The 17333-nt window shown below is 50.3% G+C and overlaps 1 protein-coding gene across 5 annotated transcripts in view; it reads left to right on the top strand.

Moving 5' to 3' along the window:
- UBR4 (ubiquitin protein ligase E3 component n-recognin 4) overlaps nt 1-17333 on the top strand; it is a 132493-nt gene that overhangs the window by 113033 nt on the left and 2127 nt on the right. For all 5 annotated transcript variants that reach the window (XM_077899395.1, XM_077899397.1, XM_077899399.1 and 2 more), the window contains 11 exons: nt 522-712; nt 1113-1286; nt 1659-1758; nt 5404-5622; nt 6543-6656; nt 7769-7911; nt 8359-8484; nt 9541-9735; nt 12554-12778; nt 15881-15971; nt 16621-16783. In XM_077899395.1, coding sequence (XP_077755521.1) covers nt 522-712; nt 1113-1286; nt 1659-1758; nt 5404-5622; nt 6543-6656; nt 7769-7911; nt 8359-8484; nt 9541-9735; nt 12554-12778; nt 15881-15971; nt 16621-16783 — 1741 coding nt within the window. The remainder of the gene's footprint in view (nt 1-521; nt 713-1112; nt 1287-1658; nt 1759-5403; nt 5623-6542; nt 6657-7768; nt 7912-8358; nt 8485-9540; nt 9736-12553; nt 12779-15880; nt 15972-16620; nt 16784-17333) is intronic.

Below are 17333 nucleotides of genomic sequence, written 5' to 3' on the forward strand. Positions count from 1 at the left end.
AGCTGCTCATGGAATCATGGAATGCTGACATGTTCCAACTGATAGGGGCCTTAGCCCAGCCCCTCACTGCCCAGTTAAGGGAACTCTAAGCCCAGAGAAGTGAAGGGAGCTGTTTAGTGTTCCATAGTTGGCTGCAGCAGAATCAGGTGGAGAACCCAGGTCTTTAGCTCCCGGTTCGGTTTCTCTCCGCCGATCACACCCTTACCTTCCCCTGTCCGTCTTGGTACTAATGTTTTGGTTAGAGGGATGATCCAGTCATTACCGGGCAGCCTGGATTCCCTTGGGGCGGAGAGATTATGTTAACAATTTGTCTGAGACTATAAACAGAGCCACACAAGATCTTAAAAACTGGTATCAAGTGGAACTCATACTATTCATTATTTCCCAGGAAGTGCCAAAACCATTCTTCGAGGGCTGCTTCTGATCGGGGTTCAGTGTGGGGGTAACGTCTGGGGTTCAGCTATCATCTGACCAGAGTCCTAACCCTGTAACTGAGTCTTCTGTCCTCTTTTCTACTGCAGGGCAACCTTCTCTTGACGGGCGACAAAGATCAGCTTGTGATGCTCTTGGACCAGATTAATAGCACCTTTGTTCGCTCCAACCCTAGTGTGCTCCAGGGCCTGCTTCGTATCATCCCATACCTATCCTTTGGCGAACTGGAGAAAATGCAGATCTTGGTGGAGCGGTTCAAGCCATATTGTAGTTTTGACAAGTAAGTGCTTGGATTTCAGATGGCTATGTGAGGGTCCTCACTGATACCCTGAGCTAGTTCTGTAAGACTTAATCACCTGAATTTCTATTAGATATTTGTGTGCCTTTCCGGCGTTTAAGGGGTTCCATTGTAACTGGGGAGTCAGTATATTACTGTGTTATGTTGGCTAGGCAGAGATGATGGAGGGGCTGGTGAGATGAGATGGGCATGACAAGATGGAATCGTGTGCAAAAGCAGGAAAACACAAGAGAATGTTGGGAGTTTTGAGGGACGTAGCAGGTAAGAGGGGGTGGCAGGAACCAGATCAGCAGGCTCCTTGTTGAAGATCATTAACCAAGAGAATAACAAGATGTATGTTTGTCATTTCCTTCACACTCTGAGTCTTTGCTCTGTGCTTCAGGTATGATGAAGACCACAGTGGAGATGATAAAGTCTTCCTGGACTGCTTCTGTAAGATTGCAGCTGGCATCAAGAACAGCAGCAATGGGCATCAGCTAAAGGATCTGATTCTCCAGAAGGGAATCACCCAGAGTGCACTGGACTATATGAAAAAACACATTCCCAGTGCCAAGAAGTGAGAACTCTATTAGAATGGCTGTTTTCTTTCCCTCTTCTGGTTCCTTTTCCCCTTTATCATTGTAACCTAAAGCTTCACATAGTCCCCTCTGGCCCTCCTGAGGGTCTCCCTCCCCTTCCAGGAACTGTCAAGGTGACCCCTTAGCTACCGCAGAGCCCTTTGGGGCTGAGGAACGGGTGGCAGCTTGTTGGTTTCTATTTAGAATACTCACTTCTATCTGGCTACATAGCTGAGCGAGGTGATCCTTTATGTGAATCTTCATGGCCGTCTTGAAGAGTTCTATTTCAGTAAGCCAGAATAGAATTAACACCAGGTTCTAGATAGACGTTGCTCCTCCAGCCTGCTAATCAGCCTTCTTTTCCTTTGCAGTCTGGATGCTGACATCTGGAAAAAGTTCTTATCTCGCCCAGCCCTGCCATTCATCTTGAGGCTTCTTCGAGGGTTGGCTGTCCAGCACCCTGCCACCCAGGTGAGTGAGTAGCCAGCATGCCTGTGGACTTTATTCTGGAAGTAGGACATGTATGATGAAGGAACCATACACTCTCATCTCATCTGCCGTGGCTGAATGAAGATAACCACCTTAATTAGCCTCAGGATGTGACTTCCCCTGGCATGTAAGACCCCTAGAGTAGAGGGGACTCTCAGAGGTCATCTGGTTCAGCTGTGTGGAGAGGAGTAAGCTATGCTTGTGATTTCCTCATTCAACTCATTCTTAAGTGGGGCTTTATCATCTCATGGGTTAACTGAAGGTATGGCTGGCCAGAGTGTAATATAAAACAGTTTTGATTTCTGGGTATAGCCATTGGAGTCATTTGGGACATTTATGGTAGCATCACCACCATTTCCTGCTCTGCTTCAGGCAGCTGGAAACTTTGTTCTCAGAGAGACCCACCATTCCATTTTGCTCCTCATCCCTGATCTGTCCCCACTGAACTGGTATATCTGGTACCCCTCACAGATCCTGAGTGGCCCAGACAGGTGGCCAGGCTAGATTTTTCTAAATTAAACTTTTCATTTTGAGATAATTACAGGTTTACAGGCAGTTAAGAAATCCTCTGTACCCATTTCTCAATGGTAATGTCATAGAAAACCATATGTAATATCATGGGATTATTGACATCGATATAGTCAGGATTCACGAGAGTTTTATCATCACAGATATCCCCCTGTTGACTTTTATACCCACATCTGCCTTGCCACTGACCCCTGGCAACCACTGATAGGCTCTCCATGGCTATAATCTCGTCACTTCAAGAATGTTCTATATGGCATCAGACAGCATGTAGCCTTTCAGGGTTGGCTTTTTTCACTCAGCATAATTTTCTGGGAGATTCATCTAGGTTATGTACATTGATGGTCTTTTCTTTTTATTGCTCAGTAGAGTTCCATGGTGTGGGTTCCACAGGTGGCCTAACCATTCACCCATTAAAGAACTTCTGGATTGTTTCCAGTTTTTGGATGTTACAGATAAAACTGCCATAAACGTTCATGTGTTGTTTTGTGTATGTTTAGAAATCTTCATTTCTCTAGGATAAATGCCTAGGCATGCAGTCGCTGGGTTGTACAGTAATTGCTGAGTTAGTTTTATTAGAAACTACCAAGCTTTTTTCTAGAGTGAGTGATTGCTCCATTTTTAATTCTAACCAGCAGTGCACAAGTGAGCTACTTTCTCTGCATCCTCATCAGCATTTGGTGGCACGTTGCCACTTTGATAAAGTGAATGGTGGTGATGTTTCACTGGGATTTTAATTTGTATTTCCCTAATGGTAAATGGTGCTATACAGCTTTCCATGTGCTTTGCGTGTCTTTTTCAGTGACCTGCCTGCACGTGTCTTTTGCCCGTTTTCTAAATGGATTTTTTTTAATGAGCTTTGAAGAGGTCTTGGGGCTGGATTTTTTTCTGTATATCGTGTTCTGCATCGAATGGAATCCCACATTCTCATTTCGTGATTTTTAGTTTAAATTCAATTTGCCGACATATAGTATAACACTCTTGTAATCTGTTCTGATGGCTCATTCCAAGAATAGGGTAGGGTAGCTTGGCTATAGGATTCTTCCCTGTGTCTCTTCCATTCTCTGTTGTCTAGACTTTTGTTCAGGTCAGTGGGGATAGTCATAATTAGCACACCTTTGTGGAAGTAATTTTTCTTACATGGGAGTCTTCACATATATTCATTTCTATGTTCTTGTAACATCTGTTTTCTATGTGGGTGAATCCAGGAGTAGGGCTGTGATATGGCCAAGCCCGGGTCAGCTGTTTTCCAGACTTCTTTGTAGTTACTAAGTCGAATTACTTTTTTTCTCTAGACTGAGACTTTATCTAGTTAGGAACTTGGCATTCACACTTGGGACCATTCACTTCCTAGCAACACATTTTTGTTGAGCGCTTGTTGTGTGTCTGTACTGTGCTAGGCTGAGGTGACGTTGGTGACCAGGGTGATCACAGCCTGTGCCTCATACATGATGATAACTGAAGTGTGAAGATGATTAAGTGCAATATGACAGGGGCCAAAGGGAGGAGGAAAGAATGGCACCTGTTAAGGCTCAAGAGCCAAAAGATGCTGGAAGTGCTCTGGGGCTTGAGAGCAGTTGCATGATGGGGGCGAGGTGTGGTGAGAGCTGGCCCCGATGCAGCATGGTTCCAGGGCATGTTCTCTGAAGAGGAGAGGTATACATTTTATCCTGAGGGCTGTGACCCGGGCCATGAACTGGAAGGAGGATAGATGACAGGAGAGATGGTTGGATGCCTTTTATCATAATCTAGGTAAGAGATGAAACCAGCTGAGCTAGAGTGTGAGGTGGATAGCAGATGGCTTCAGCAGCGGTGTGGGAGGCAGAATGAATGGGATTTGGAGATTGGTTACACATGGGGGTTGCCAAGAGGCTAGATGAGTCGAGAACTCTGTTCAGTTTCTGGGTTGGACGACAGATGAGTCGAGAACTCTGTTCAGTTTCTGGGTTGGACCTCCTCTAGGAGGTTTGAGGCAGGGTGCAAGAGGGCTCATTCTGTCACACTGGACATGCCCCGGTAGAATATAGGCTTCAGGAGGGTTGGGACTTTGTCCCCCTGGCACCAGAGCACTGCTTTACGCAGATGTGTATGCATGCACGCACCAGCATGGAGCTACCACCCAGTGTGAGGAGGTCAGGGTGCTTGTGCAGCATTCTGTAGGCAGTCGCCCAGTGGGCTCAGCATCTAGGAACAGGAAACATCAGATGCCCTGTAGTTTTGCTGAGGTGCAGGTTTGAAGCATACCTGCCCTGAGGGCAGGTTTATAAGCCAGTGAGTGGTCTTAGTTGAGTGTTGAGCTTTCACCTTGAAAGTTGGCTCTGTTGTTTTCTGTTTATTGTCAAACCTCTGCGGTAGTAATTAGCATTATACAATACACATATGCAGGGGATGGGGGATTTTAATAGTACAGTGCTCCTTCTCCACTCACCCGGAGAGCTTTGTTGGACTGGCCCTGCCTTCCATATTTGTTCTCCCATCCATGTTGATGGCGTGGCACTGTCGTGTGGTAACTGCCAGCCTTAAGCATAGGGATTTCTTCGTAATACCTATTTTTAAACAAGATCCTCACTTATCCCCACTCCCACTGTAGTTGTATCTCTGATATCTCTAGGCCTAGAAAATCCTGTTCCTGCTTTTGGTGGACACAGGGCTCCTGGAGGAAGAACTTAGCACAGTCCCTATGAATGTCAAGGTGTGCTCTGCTCTGTGTGGTCACTGACCCCACCACCCAGGCCTCATCAGGTGCTGCTGCTCTAGGGAATCTTTCCCAAGCCCCTTTCTCCTTCATCCTATTGGGTGCTTAACAGCTAATCATTTGTGACTAATTTTTAATCTTCATTGTAACCCTGACACCATCCCCACCTTATAGACTGGGCACTGGAGCCAGAGAGCAGAATGACTAGTCAGAGGTCAGTGACAGACCCAAACCCTCCTCTATTTGTTGAAACTTTGGAAACACACATTCAGAGGGATCTGTTTGAATCTAAACAGTTGACATGAGATTGAGTACAGTCTGTTGAGAGTTATAAACCTATAAGCTCCTGGACAGAATGCTTGTTTACCTAAATGGAAGCATGTATCTCTCTGGTCTCTACTTGATAGGTGCTGATTGGAACAGACTCCATCACAAACCTACATAAACTGGAACAGGTGTCCAGTGACGAGGGCATTGGGACCCTGGCAGAGAACCTACTAGAGGCATTGCGGGAGCACCCTGATGTAAACAAGAAGATCGATGCTGCCCGCAGGGAGACCCGCGCTGAGAAGAAGCGCATGGCCATGGCAATGCGGCAGAAGGCTCTGGGCACCCTGGGCATGACGGTAAGGCCACTCTTTGGGAATCCCTCACATTCTTGTCTACGCTGTTGAGGAGCTAGCCGTGCTTCTTTCAGGACAGAGCTGGTTTGAGGATGATGAAGGTGAAGGCTGACGAGAAGGAGGGAACTAGGTGTGGCAGGCACTGTGCCAGGTGCTTTACCTTCTGTGATCTTCCTGACAACCCTCAGAGGTGTGACTATGGTCCCTTTACATATGTGGGACTCAAGAGGTTAAGTGACTTAACAAGTTCACAAAAACAGTAAAAATGGGGATAACCCTTGCTTATGGAGGATTTACTATTTGCCAGGCACTATGCTTGGGCACCTTGCTTGTAAGATGTCATTTAAGCCCTCATGTGATCCTGTGAGGGTGATACTACTATACCCATTTTCTGGTTAAAGTAATAGAGGCAAGAAGCAAAGGAAATAGACCAAAGCATATTATTAATAAGAGGTTGACAAGAGTTTGAACCCACATATGTTGGACATGACAGTCTGCTTTTGTTGCCCCACATTGGAGGAAGCAGTGGCCCTATGAGTAGGGCTTTCTCCAGAGTAGCAAGCTGGATGTCAGCAGTTTCAGAACTCCCATGGGAACTGTCAAGTGAATCCTCATGCAACAGCCCTTGGCAGCTGAGACTTGGGAGTGCTGGCACAAAGAAAGGGGGCTTTTCTTATATCCTGTGGTAGCTTGCCAGACTTGCAGCCAGATAGTTTCCTCTGCCTCAGCGCTTCCTTCGGAAGAGAAGAGCGTAAGAATCTGGGTCTTAACCCTCATCAGAAGCTACCTACAGAGGTTTCCTTTCCATGCATCCTCCCTCTAGTGTCTGTGGAAGGGCAGCCCTGTTTCTGAGCATCGCAGGCTAGGCTGGGGGGGGTGGGTAGATATCCCCTTCTGACATGCCCTTTGGGTTTCCCCTGCAGACAAACGAGAAGGGCCAGGTGGTAACCAAGACCGCGCTCCTGAAGCAGATGGAGGAGCTGATTGAGGAGCCAGGCCTCACGTGCTGCATCTGCAGGGAAGGGTACAAGTTCCAGGTATGTGCTCAGCCCGAACCTGATGCACAGCCTGGCCGCTTGCTCCGGTGGCGTCCTCTCCTGCAGGCCTTCCCATTCTTTTATGGGCTGATGTCAGGGCATGTCTCAGGGCTGGCTGTCCTCTCTAAAGGGAGGAAGGCAGACTGCTCTGAACATTAATCTTCATCACCATCCTTGGCACCACTTATTGTATGCCTTCTGTATACTAGTCCCAATGCCCAGAGCTTTCTGTAATTTTGTCTGTAACCCTACAAAACCCCAAATTATGGATGTGAAAATAAGGGTCACATGGCAGAGCCAGAATTCTAGCCCACACTTCTCTGACTCTAGACTTAGGGCTTTTGAAAATATACCCTGCTGCTTCAGAAGATCAGGTCTTATACCAAATTAGATTTATGACTGAGAGGAGCAGAGCAAGTGACCCATTTGTTCTCCTAAAGGCCTGAAAGATGTCCTCTTCCTCCACCGTGAATGTCCTGCTTGGCATTCATGCTACTGAAGGGCTGCAAGCCTCATAAATCCTGCTATGGCACAGGCTCCTGGGAACTGCCTGATAACTTTTGTCGAGCAAGTGACTTACCAGGAAGATACTTTATTCTTCCTTTTATTTTTATTTATTTATTTATTTTAAAGGATTTTATTTATTTATTCATGAGAGACGCAGAGAGAGAGAGAAAGGCAGAGACACAGGCAGAGGGAGAAGTAGGCTCCACGCAGGGAGCCTGATGTGGGACTCGATCCCGGGTCTCCAGGATCATGCCCTGGGCCAAAGGCAGACGCCAAACCGCTGAGCCACCCAGGGATCCCTTTATTCTTCCTTTTAAAGTAAATAAAACAGCAAAGAGAAAAGAGTGACAGAGGAGGCTTCCATGTCCGCCTTCCCATCGGCATAGCACCTGCTTTATTGTGGTTGTCCCCCCACATTCCTCCTCTCACTGGGGTTGTGCCCAGCCAGGTGCTTAACCCAGCAACTGAGGTTCTGACCCATCACCCCCTCTCTGGGTGCATTTCTTCCCAGGGGAGGCCCTGGGGTTCCTGCTCTTCTGCTTTGCCTCCTCCCAAACCCTGCCTTGGAGTTCGTCTCACCTCTCCTTTTACTGGTGTCTTTGCAGCCTACAAAAGTCCTGGGCATTTATACTTTCACCAAGCGGGTAGCCTTGGAAGAGATGGAGAATAAGCCCCGGAAACAGCAGGGCTACAGCACCGTGTCCCACTTCAACATCGTGCACTACGACTGCCACCTGGCTGCCGTCAGGTAGGCCCTGGCACCTGTGCCAGAGGGCCCCTCGGGAGGCTTCTTCCTCTGGTGTTTCCATCCAGGCCTGTGTCACTTCAGAGGAATGGGCAGCTTGCCCAGGGCCCTGTGCTAGGAGGGGATAGGATGCCAACTGTGAGGTTTTCATCTCAGGGAAGTAGGGTGTCATGCCTTAAACCGTGGTCTGTAAGCCATTCATGCTATATGACTAAGAAAATCCACTTGGCTTTTGGCCTCAGGGTGGAGAAAGCAACCTTGCTTCCCTGAAGCAGTGAAGCTGGCATTTACCATATTGTAATGCAAAGAGCTTGTTCTCTATGGAGTCAGGTGCACGGCCTAACTTTTTTCCTTAGTGTTAGCAAACACTTCTCCATCCCCACTTGCCCAGGTGCTTGGTTGCCAAATCAATTCCAGTGGTCACTTTTCCCTGCTTTACTCCCAATCCAGGCTGGCTCGTGGCCGAGAAGAGTGGGAAAGTGCTGCCCTTCAGAATGCCAACACTAAGTGCAATGGACTCCTTCCGGTCTGGGGGCCCCATGTCCCTGAATCAGCTTTTGCCACCTGCTTGGCAAGGTGAGTGTTGAGCGTGTGCTTGGCAGAAAAGGGGGGTGGTCCCAGGAGATGGGGGAAGATCAGCAGCAATTAGCTCAGCCTAAAGGCCTGTCACTGTCTTTGGGAACCCTGGTCTCTGCATGCTGGCAGGGAAGCCGTTTGGCAGAGGGAGGAACCTGGCTGCGAGAAGCCAGCACCCCCAGTGTCTGGTGCACCACTTAGAACTTCTGGTTGTCTGCTACCTCTTCTCCCTTCTTCATCTTGGTGCCTAAGACACAGGACCCTGACTTTGTTGTCAAAGCCAAAATTTTCAGATATCTCTTCTGTGGTGTGTGCTTCTAAGGTTTGAATAATGCAGACAGCTCAGTGGCATGGGGAGATATCAGGCTGCTTTGAAGCCTCCCTCATTCTCAAATCCAGAGTAGAGTTCCTAAAACTTAGAGGAAGTCCCCGTTCTTGCCGATGCTTTGAGGAAGGAGTGGTGCCCAATCCTGAGTCTTCTCAGAAGGTTCAGGGATGGAAAGATACCTGGCAGTAATAACGATGGTCACTGTATTGAAGTGCTTACCGTGTGCTGTTACTACACACATTCTCTGGATGAAGAGATTGAGGCATAGAGAGGTCGAGTAAATTACCTGAGGTCACAGAGAGAAGCAGAGTGCATATATTGATGTAGAAAATTATCTTTCATTTGGGGGTTGAAGAAAAGATTCTTAGGGATAGATAACCTTGTCAGAATGCATGCCTTCCACATTTCTTTTTCCACAATGTACTTCCAGGCTTGGCCATGATATGTTATGTGACATTTGTCCATCAGGAAGTGCCCTCCTCCCCAAACTGGCGAGTTCTCAAAGCTTTGAGAGCATCACATTCTATCACGGCAGAAATGGAAATGTCCTCTGCTCCCATCTTGCTGTGGGCTCCAGCTCCTGTCCTTGGCTCTCCCCTTCACCCCTCTGCTCATGTGACCTTTGCAGCCATCAGGCCATGTGGCGCCCAGGGAGGCTCTGCCTTCCAACTTGGGCTTTCCCCAAGGGAGCTTGCTTTGCTCACCACATTTGTTCCGCTGTCCCCTAGGCACAACACTTACCTCCAGGAATGTACGGGCCAGCGGGAGCCCACGTACCAGCTCAACATCCACGACATCAAGCTGCTCTTCCTGCGCTTCGCCATGGAACAGTCGTTCAGCGCAGACACCGGCGGAGGCGGCCGGGAGAGCAACATCCACCTGATCCCGTACATCATTCACACTGTGCTTTACGTCCTGAACACGTCAGTATCTCACCCCCCATGGGCAGCGGCCGGCCCACCTGCCTGCCCACCCTGTGCCCCTCTGCCCAGCAAGGTCTCTGCTTTCTCACGTTTGCCTGAGTTAGCTGCAGACCCAATGGCTGACCTAAGGTAGCCTTTACTAAAGCATGCATGTTCATCTGCAGCTTTTTAGAGTCACACAGAATAAGGTAATATGGGTGACTTCCTTTCCAGATCAATCCCAGCTCCCCTTGTGGGCATCCGAGGGCTGTATCCTTGGACTGACTCTCATCCCAAAGGGGAGCTGGAACTGGCCAAGGCCAGACCTGCCAAAAGACCTCCTTAGCTTCTACTACCCCGTAGCCTCTAATTCTTGCGGGACTCGGTGTTCATGGATGGGAGAGGCCGTGGGTCAGAGCCCCACGCCATCACTGTCAAGGGCACACTGGGTGTAACAAGGTTTCACAACTAGGGGCTGTGGCAGAACCAAGGACCCTTCTCATAAACGGAAGACCGGACTTGCTATCCCTGTTTCCTCTCCAGTTAATAGTGCTCTAGCAAGTCAAGGGGCAGGGAATGTTGAAGATAATCTGAGAAAGTCAGCTAATAGCCAGGAGAAGAGCAGAAGAAGAGCTTGTATTTTCATCTGTGAGTCCCACATAGAGCTGTGAGGCTGATAATGAAAAGTGTAATTTTAAAGAAGCACTTAGGATAGAGAATAGTACTCGTTCATTTTCAGCCCAGATTTTAAAAGCGAATTAGGAGATTTAACATACTTTAGCTCTTAAACACTTGTCTGCTTTACCCTGTTTTCCAACAAGTCTGACACCTGTATTGGGCGGGGAACTGGCCGGCTGCAGAGAGGCCGGGCACGGTCCGCCTGAGGCAGCTGCAGGGCAGCTTGGGCGGCAAGGACAATCCATCACTTGTCCTTTCTGGTCTTCTGTCTTCAGCAATATTGTTTTCCTCTTCCCTCCCATTTCCTGGGGAGATAGGAGGCTGGCTTCCAGACCGCAGCCCTCATTGTGAAAAAGATGCACAGGCAGGTCTCGTCAGCACATGACATCAGCTGCTAAGCTGTTGGGACCGTCAGAAGGAACACCCACATCATCAACAGCACAGATGCTTGCACTCTCCAGACCGCTGCAGGCCTAAGCAGTGCTAATTACCGGTGTTCGTGGGGCCTTTGACAGAGCCCTTGGCCTTGTGGAGACCTGTCTCTTGGCAGCTCTGAGGCAGAGTGCACCGCTCTACTCTAGGGGGAAACACAGCCCCAGAAAGGCAGCATGATTTGCCCGGCAGAAGAGAGCCAGTGACTCTGGGTGGCACTGGCTTTCTCAGGTGCCAGATACTAGTAACTCATGCTCAAGTTGCTTGGTCGGGGAGGGAGTCTGCTGTGTCCTAGATGTCTGGGTCAGAGGCTGACCTGGATGTTTCATGGAGAGGCACTGCTGCCCATCCACTGACCGCTTCCCTAGCTGGTCGCTTCTTCCTGATGTGAGTGTGGTCATAGCAGTGCCTGGGTGGCACATCTGTGCACACAGCCAGGTGGATCCCACCGTGAGCTGGAGCAGAGTTGGGCAGGTACTACAGTGGTGGAGAGCTTCCGACTCCTCTAATTCCGGAAAGTCAAGTAGGGTATGTCCAAAAAAAAAAAAAAAAAAAAAGGGTATGTCCATCTGAGCCATCCGTATCTGTTCTTCAGGTGCAGAAGGAAGCGGCGTGTCCTTAAACCATCCCCACCTGCTTTCCCATAGTCCAGTGTCTGCCAGTGGTCCCTGCAGGCCTGGTAACTTTGATCCTCGTGGCTACTGGGGTCGAGTTTTCTTTCTTCTCCCACAGGATGAGGTTAGACCGTCGGGTGCCTTTGGTGTGAGAGCATCATCCATGTTTTAGGGTCAGGAATTTGTGATCAGGAAAGCTTACAGTGACGTCTCCACATAGCTCCAGTGGCTGCTTGTGGAAGCTGGGGAGGGAGTGGCATTTACAAGGATCGGAACATGGAGGGCTGGGTCAGCATCCAGACTGCCGGGGTTCGAAGCCTATTTTTTCCATTCCCCACTGTGACTTTGTGCAGAAAGCTCCGTTCTCTGCACATTCAACTCCTCTGTTTCCCCTTTGTGGAGTTGGGGTACTGCTGGTACCCCTGTGTCCTAGGGCCCTTGTCTGGGTTTAGGTAAGGTGATTGATTTCAAGCTCAGAGTGGGTGCCTGGTGGTGAGTTAGTGATCACGTCATCACTTTAGGCAAGAGGGAGAACAGAGCAGTGCTTGCCCAGAGTTAGCTATTCAAATGGAGGAGGGGACATAGATGTACAAGGAAACACCAAAGCAGAGTGCCCAGGGAGGGAACTGGTGGAATGTCGCACAGATAGCCAAGCTGTGAGGACTGCGTGGGGCAAGTGAGAACACAGGCTGGCTTGTAGAGTCAGATTCTGGGCTCACCTTGGCCCCCTCACTTACTGACTTGTTGGCTTTGGCAAGGTCCCGTCGTTTCTCTGGGCTTCTGATACTGTGGTAAAAACGTACTAGCTGTCACTTTTCAGGGTTGTTAGGACATTTGATGGAGTGTTTGTGTATGTGCCCACCATAGCCAGGGGCTCAAGAGCCAGGAAGTTGTTTGGAATTGTTTCAGAGCCGAGCTGCGGGTTGGTGGAGGCAAGGAGAATGCCACCAAGGAGGGCTTGGAAGGGGAGAAGCAGCTCTCGGAGAGGGGGTGGCTGTGTTCCATGATCCAAGCATTGCTGAAGCTGGAAAGATGAGATATTGACCAAATCTCCTTCCCTCTTGCTGCTGGTGCCTTGCTTGTACCCTGGTTTCATTGTGTCCCTTTTGTTACAGAACCCGAGCAACTTCCCGAGAGGAGAAGAACCTCCAGGGCTTTCTGGAGCAGCCCAAGGAAAAGTGGGTGGAGAGTGCCTTTGAAGTGGACGGGCCCCACTATTTCACAGTCCTGGCCCTCCACATCCTGCCCCCCGAGAAGTGGAGAGCCACACGTGTGGAAATCCTGCGGAGGCTGCTGGTGACCTCTCAGGCCCGGGCAGTGGCTCCAGGCGGAGCCACCAGGTCAGTCCCTGCTTCGGGAGGTACGGTCCTCTGGGCTGCCTAGTGTCTGCATGGTATATCCCTGTGTGTGCTAAGTGAAGGGCCTGCTTGTCTGACTCAGTCCTTTCTGTCCCTTCTCAGTCTCCGTCTGTCATGCCAAGAGCCTAGACCCAATGGCTGGTAGGTGCTTGGCCACCTCTGGGTCTCGAGTTTAGCCATTTAGGAAGGTGGAGCCAGGCTCTAGTCTGTGGAAGAGTTCAGAGAAGCAGCCAGCCAGGCATAGGGTGAGATGACTGATGAGAATTAGGGCCAGCAGGGAGCTGGGCAGGTAACTGGGTTTTCCCAGTCCTGGCTGGCCATTAACTGGGAGGGCTCCTGCATGGCTGCACTGGGGATTTTCTTTTCTGATCATCTTTTGTTTTCTGTTCATTATCGCATCTCCTTGGTCACATTGCTATCACATCTCCGCCATGTTCCACGAGCCTTTCTTTTTCTCCTGTTCATGTGGACACGTCCCAAAGAAGGAACGTTTCAGGAAGGAAGTGTCTTTGTTTTCATTACCTTGTACTGGGATTTGGGTCGAATGGGCGGCATCTTTAGAGAAACACCTGTAAACCACAAGAAGCTCTTGGAGTTGACTACATGGATCTCCACACATTGACTCCAAGGGCGCTGCTCTAGGCCCATGGTGACCCTGACGGTCTCTGCCTCCCCTGGGCTCCACCGTAGGGTGTAGGTTTGTCAGCTTGCTTCTGCCACTTCCCTTCTGGAAGATCCATCTTGTCTGCTTTTGCTGGGATCTGAGGGAACATTTCCACATTCACAGGCCAACAAAGGAGCAGAGGAGGAGCTTTCCAGCCCCTGACCATGGCAGACCAAGGGGGGAGCAGCCGTGAGCCTACCTTGGCACCCCTGGTATCTTCTGTCTACCTGGCTCTGATAAAGCCAGCATTGCCAGTCACCGGCACCTCCCACCCTCAGAGAGACCAGGTCAGGGCTCCGTTGTTGAGCCCGGCCAGTACCAGCTGCTTTGTGCAGAGGAGGAGGGGGCAAGTCTTGCCAGCTTCCTACCTGACCTCTGCCCCCATTCCAGACATATCACCTTCCAGTGTTTCCCAGAGTCCAAAGCATTCATGCTGAACTAGCTGCTTGAAATCAGAAGTTAGATCAGAAAGATACCAGGTTGTTGATAAGCCAGGCTCAGCCTGTATCCATGGCACAAAAAGTGGCTGTTGCGAGACACTAGCTCTCAGTGGCGGGTGTGAAATCTGAACCCACGGGAGCTGTTTTGCTTTCAGTGAGGAGACCAGAATTCAGTACTGTCCCGGGCAATTTAGGAGAAGCCTGCGTGGCCACAGCTTACTCAGGAACTCCGGTGTGGGCTGCGTTCCCGAGCTGCCGTTTTCTCTGTGGCAGTTTAGTCACCTTTGCTAATTAGCCTGAAATAATTAAGTTGGGCAGGTCACTCATGGTTCCTGCTTACTACAGCACAGCAGCCGCCAAACCTGGTGTGGGGTGGAGGCCCGAGCAGGTGCCCCTGAGACAGAGCGGGGGAGGTGGTGGGCATGAGTCCCATACTAGGATGCCCTCCGAGGAGAGACCGAGAGGGCATCATCCTGGTGGTTGGGCAGTGTCCCTTGCAGGGGACTTTGTCCTAAGTCAGTGATGGGGTGGAAGGCAGTAGCCCATATAAAAAATCTAGGAATGTGCTCAAGAGAAGAGGACCTCTTCTGCATGTTTAAATCGAAGGGAGGGTTCCTCTGCCAGGAACTTGCCGGTAGTTAGGCCTTGGACTTTCTTAGGCTTCCGTCAGAGCCTTATCTGGCGTCTTGTGCGCAGTGTGCAGAGGAGCGGGTGTCCGCCTCGGCCCCAGGCCTGCCTTGCAGCCGACTTCACTGTCGGCTGTAGAGTCCGCTTGTGGGCCTGGTGGGGAGAGTGGGTGCTCTGGAGACTGTTGGGGCGCAGGGACAGAACAGGAAGAGCATTGTAGCAAACAGAATTGCCTCACTCTCTTACTGTTCACATTTACTGGACGTAGGTATAGCCGGCCCACCCCATGCTCAGCAGTCCTTCCCCTTGAGGCCATGAAGGATAGTCCGGGCTTCTGTGATAATAAATAAGCTCTCTGCCTGTCTGTCCCTCCTGATTCTTATACATACACACACTCTAATACCAAATTTTAGCTCCTTTAGTTACGGGCTTTGTTCTACTGTGTAGTAGGATCCAGAATTTCCGTGATAAGGGTTCACCTGGCCTTCACTTAATGCAGATGTGAACGCAGTTTGCAAACAAAATCTCTTGTAGATCATGGGTGGTAGAAGCCGAATCCTAGCCCCGATCTTTCACTGCCAGTGCAGAGGGGAGGTCCTGGGTTCTCTGTATTCACAGTGGCTTTACCACCATGATGAAGGGTCATCGTTCCTCACACCAGCAGAGTCTGCTGAGCAGGCAGGGGATGGGGTCACAGGCCACCCCTGGTGTTCTGAGGGCCTGTTGGCCTTTCATCCTGCACTGAATCACTGGGCTAAGTGGAGATGGTCCTGGGCAGAGGCAGAGGGGTGTGGTGGCAGCTCTGGGATTACCCCAGGATTTAGGAGGTGTTGGTTGCACCCTCCGTCCTAGATATTACTCTTGCTCAGCACTAGCCACCCCCCCCCCCCCAATCTTTCAAACACAGCCCATGGTTGCCAAATCCCTGTATTGGGCTGGTTTGGGTCTGCTGACTGTTCATGAAAATGTGTCAGGAGGAGCGTCAAGACTGAGAGAGAACCGTTTCCTGCTTCATTTATGAGGTCCTGTCAAGTCCAAGAACTTATGTGGGACTGAACACAGGGATGCGAGGGTCTCCTTGGCATGTCTTCCAGGCAGTGGTCTTTGGTTGCCACGTGCCCCTTATGTTCCCCCACTTCTGATTCACCCCGGTTTGGAAGGGAGTCTGTACTAAGGATGAGTGCTTCATGGATCATTGGGTCAAGGCTTCAGAGGTTCTTGCCCACAGCTGCTTTTCTCGGATGAGATAGGTGGCTGGAGTGGAGTGGCGTGCAGAGTAATGGGGCTCTGGCCTGTCCTTGTGTGTATCTGTCTGGGGTCTTCATGGGCATGCTATGGGATTTTCTTTTCCAGGCTGACAGACAAGGCAGTGAAGGACTACTCTGCCTACCGCTCTTCCCTTCTCTTCTGGGCCCTCGTCGATCTCATTTACAACATGTTCAAGGTAGGCCTGACTGGCTTCTGCGAGGGTGTGAAAGTTCTGTGCTGCTGGCTCTGAGCCAGCCCCATGTCCGGGTGGCTGCTCCTCCACTGGCCTCTCACTGGAAGCAGACCACCTACCGTGGAAGGGGTCTACGCTGTACCTTAGAGCCTTCCGTCTGTGACATACACCTGGAACCAAGGCCGCTCCTGTCACCCAGTTTCAGGCCTGCCGCAGGTCATCCCTGGTTTGCTTTGTGTCCTCTGTCTGGGGAACCTCATTGCATTGTGTGAGTGTGACTCACTGCAGCCCAACTCATAGGGACCCTGCCTTCTGCCTTGAGAGAACCCTGGCAGGGTGTTCCTTTTACAGTCTGAATGGGACAGCTCAGTTGAAGCATGGTGAGAGTGTCCCTTTCCTGGGGGGGAAACAGGTGTGACCTGTGCAGGAAGAGCTGTCACTTGTAGCTTAGAGGTCACATGATGTGGTGCATCATAAAGGGGTTGCAAGAGGAATGACACGAGACTTTGCTGTTCCTAGAAGCAAAACACGTCCTCCAGGGAAACTTTGATGTATGGAGGGGGCGGGGGAAGAAGGGCTGCTTTTTGGCATTGAGACGGTAGGGACATTAAGTAATCCAGCCCCTGGGCCTGTCTCCTGTTGCTTCTTGTAGAAGGTGCCTACCAGTAACACGGAGGGAGGCTGGTCCTGCTCTCTAGCGGAATACATCCGCCACAATGACATGCCCATCTACGAAGCTGCTGACAAAGCCCTGAAGACCTTCCAGGAGGAGTTCATGCCAGTGGAGACCTTCTCGGAGTTCCTTGATGCGGCTGGTCAGTGTCAAGGTTTTATCTTTCAGAGATCTCCTGCAGCAGAACCCATGTGTGCCACAGGGGGGCTGGTCTTAGCTTGCATCTTCACAGCAGCAGAACTACTGGGAAGAACCAGCCTGTTGGTCCCTCCCACACGGTCTGCAAGAGAGATGGGAACACCAGGCCCCTGGGAGTAAGAACAGCAGCTGGGACATGTGGGGACTCTGCATCCTAGGCCCTGTGCTGCTCATGTGTTTGAGGTGGATACTGTGTTGCCCCCACTTCATAGATGGGGTAACTGAGGCGTGGACATTAGATGTTTCCTGTGGGGCATACCTGGAAAATAGGTAGAGTCTCTTAAATTCTTTTAAATTCCTGGCTGTTTCTCACAGTCTCAGAGAATTGACATGGAGCTGACCTGTCTTCTTCCTGCCTCTTGGGGGCTGAGACTTCTTATGTCACAGCTACCCTGGGGAGATGGAGAAGAGTCCAACTCTGATTCTAAATACCATTTGGTAAATGGTAAATATCAAAACAGAGCAAAGAGCATCTTGGCTTGGAAGAACAGGGG

Source organism: Canis aureus, chromosome 5 (assembly GCF_053574225.1).
Source record: "Canis aureus isolate CA01 chromosome 5, VMU_Caureus_v.1.0, whole genome shotgun sequence".
Taxonomy (NCBI): Eukaryota; Metazoa; Chordata; class Mammalia; order Carnivora; family Canidae; genus Canis; species Canis aureus.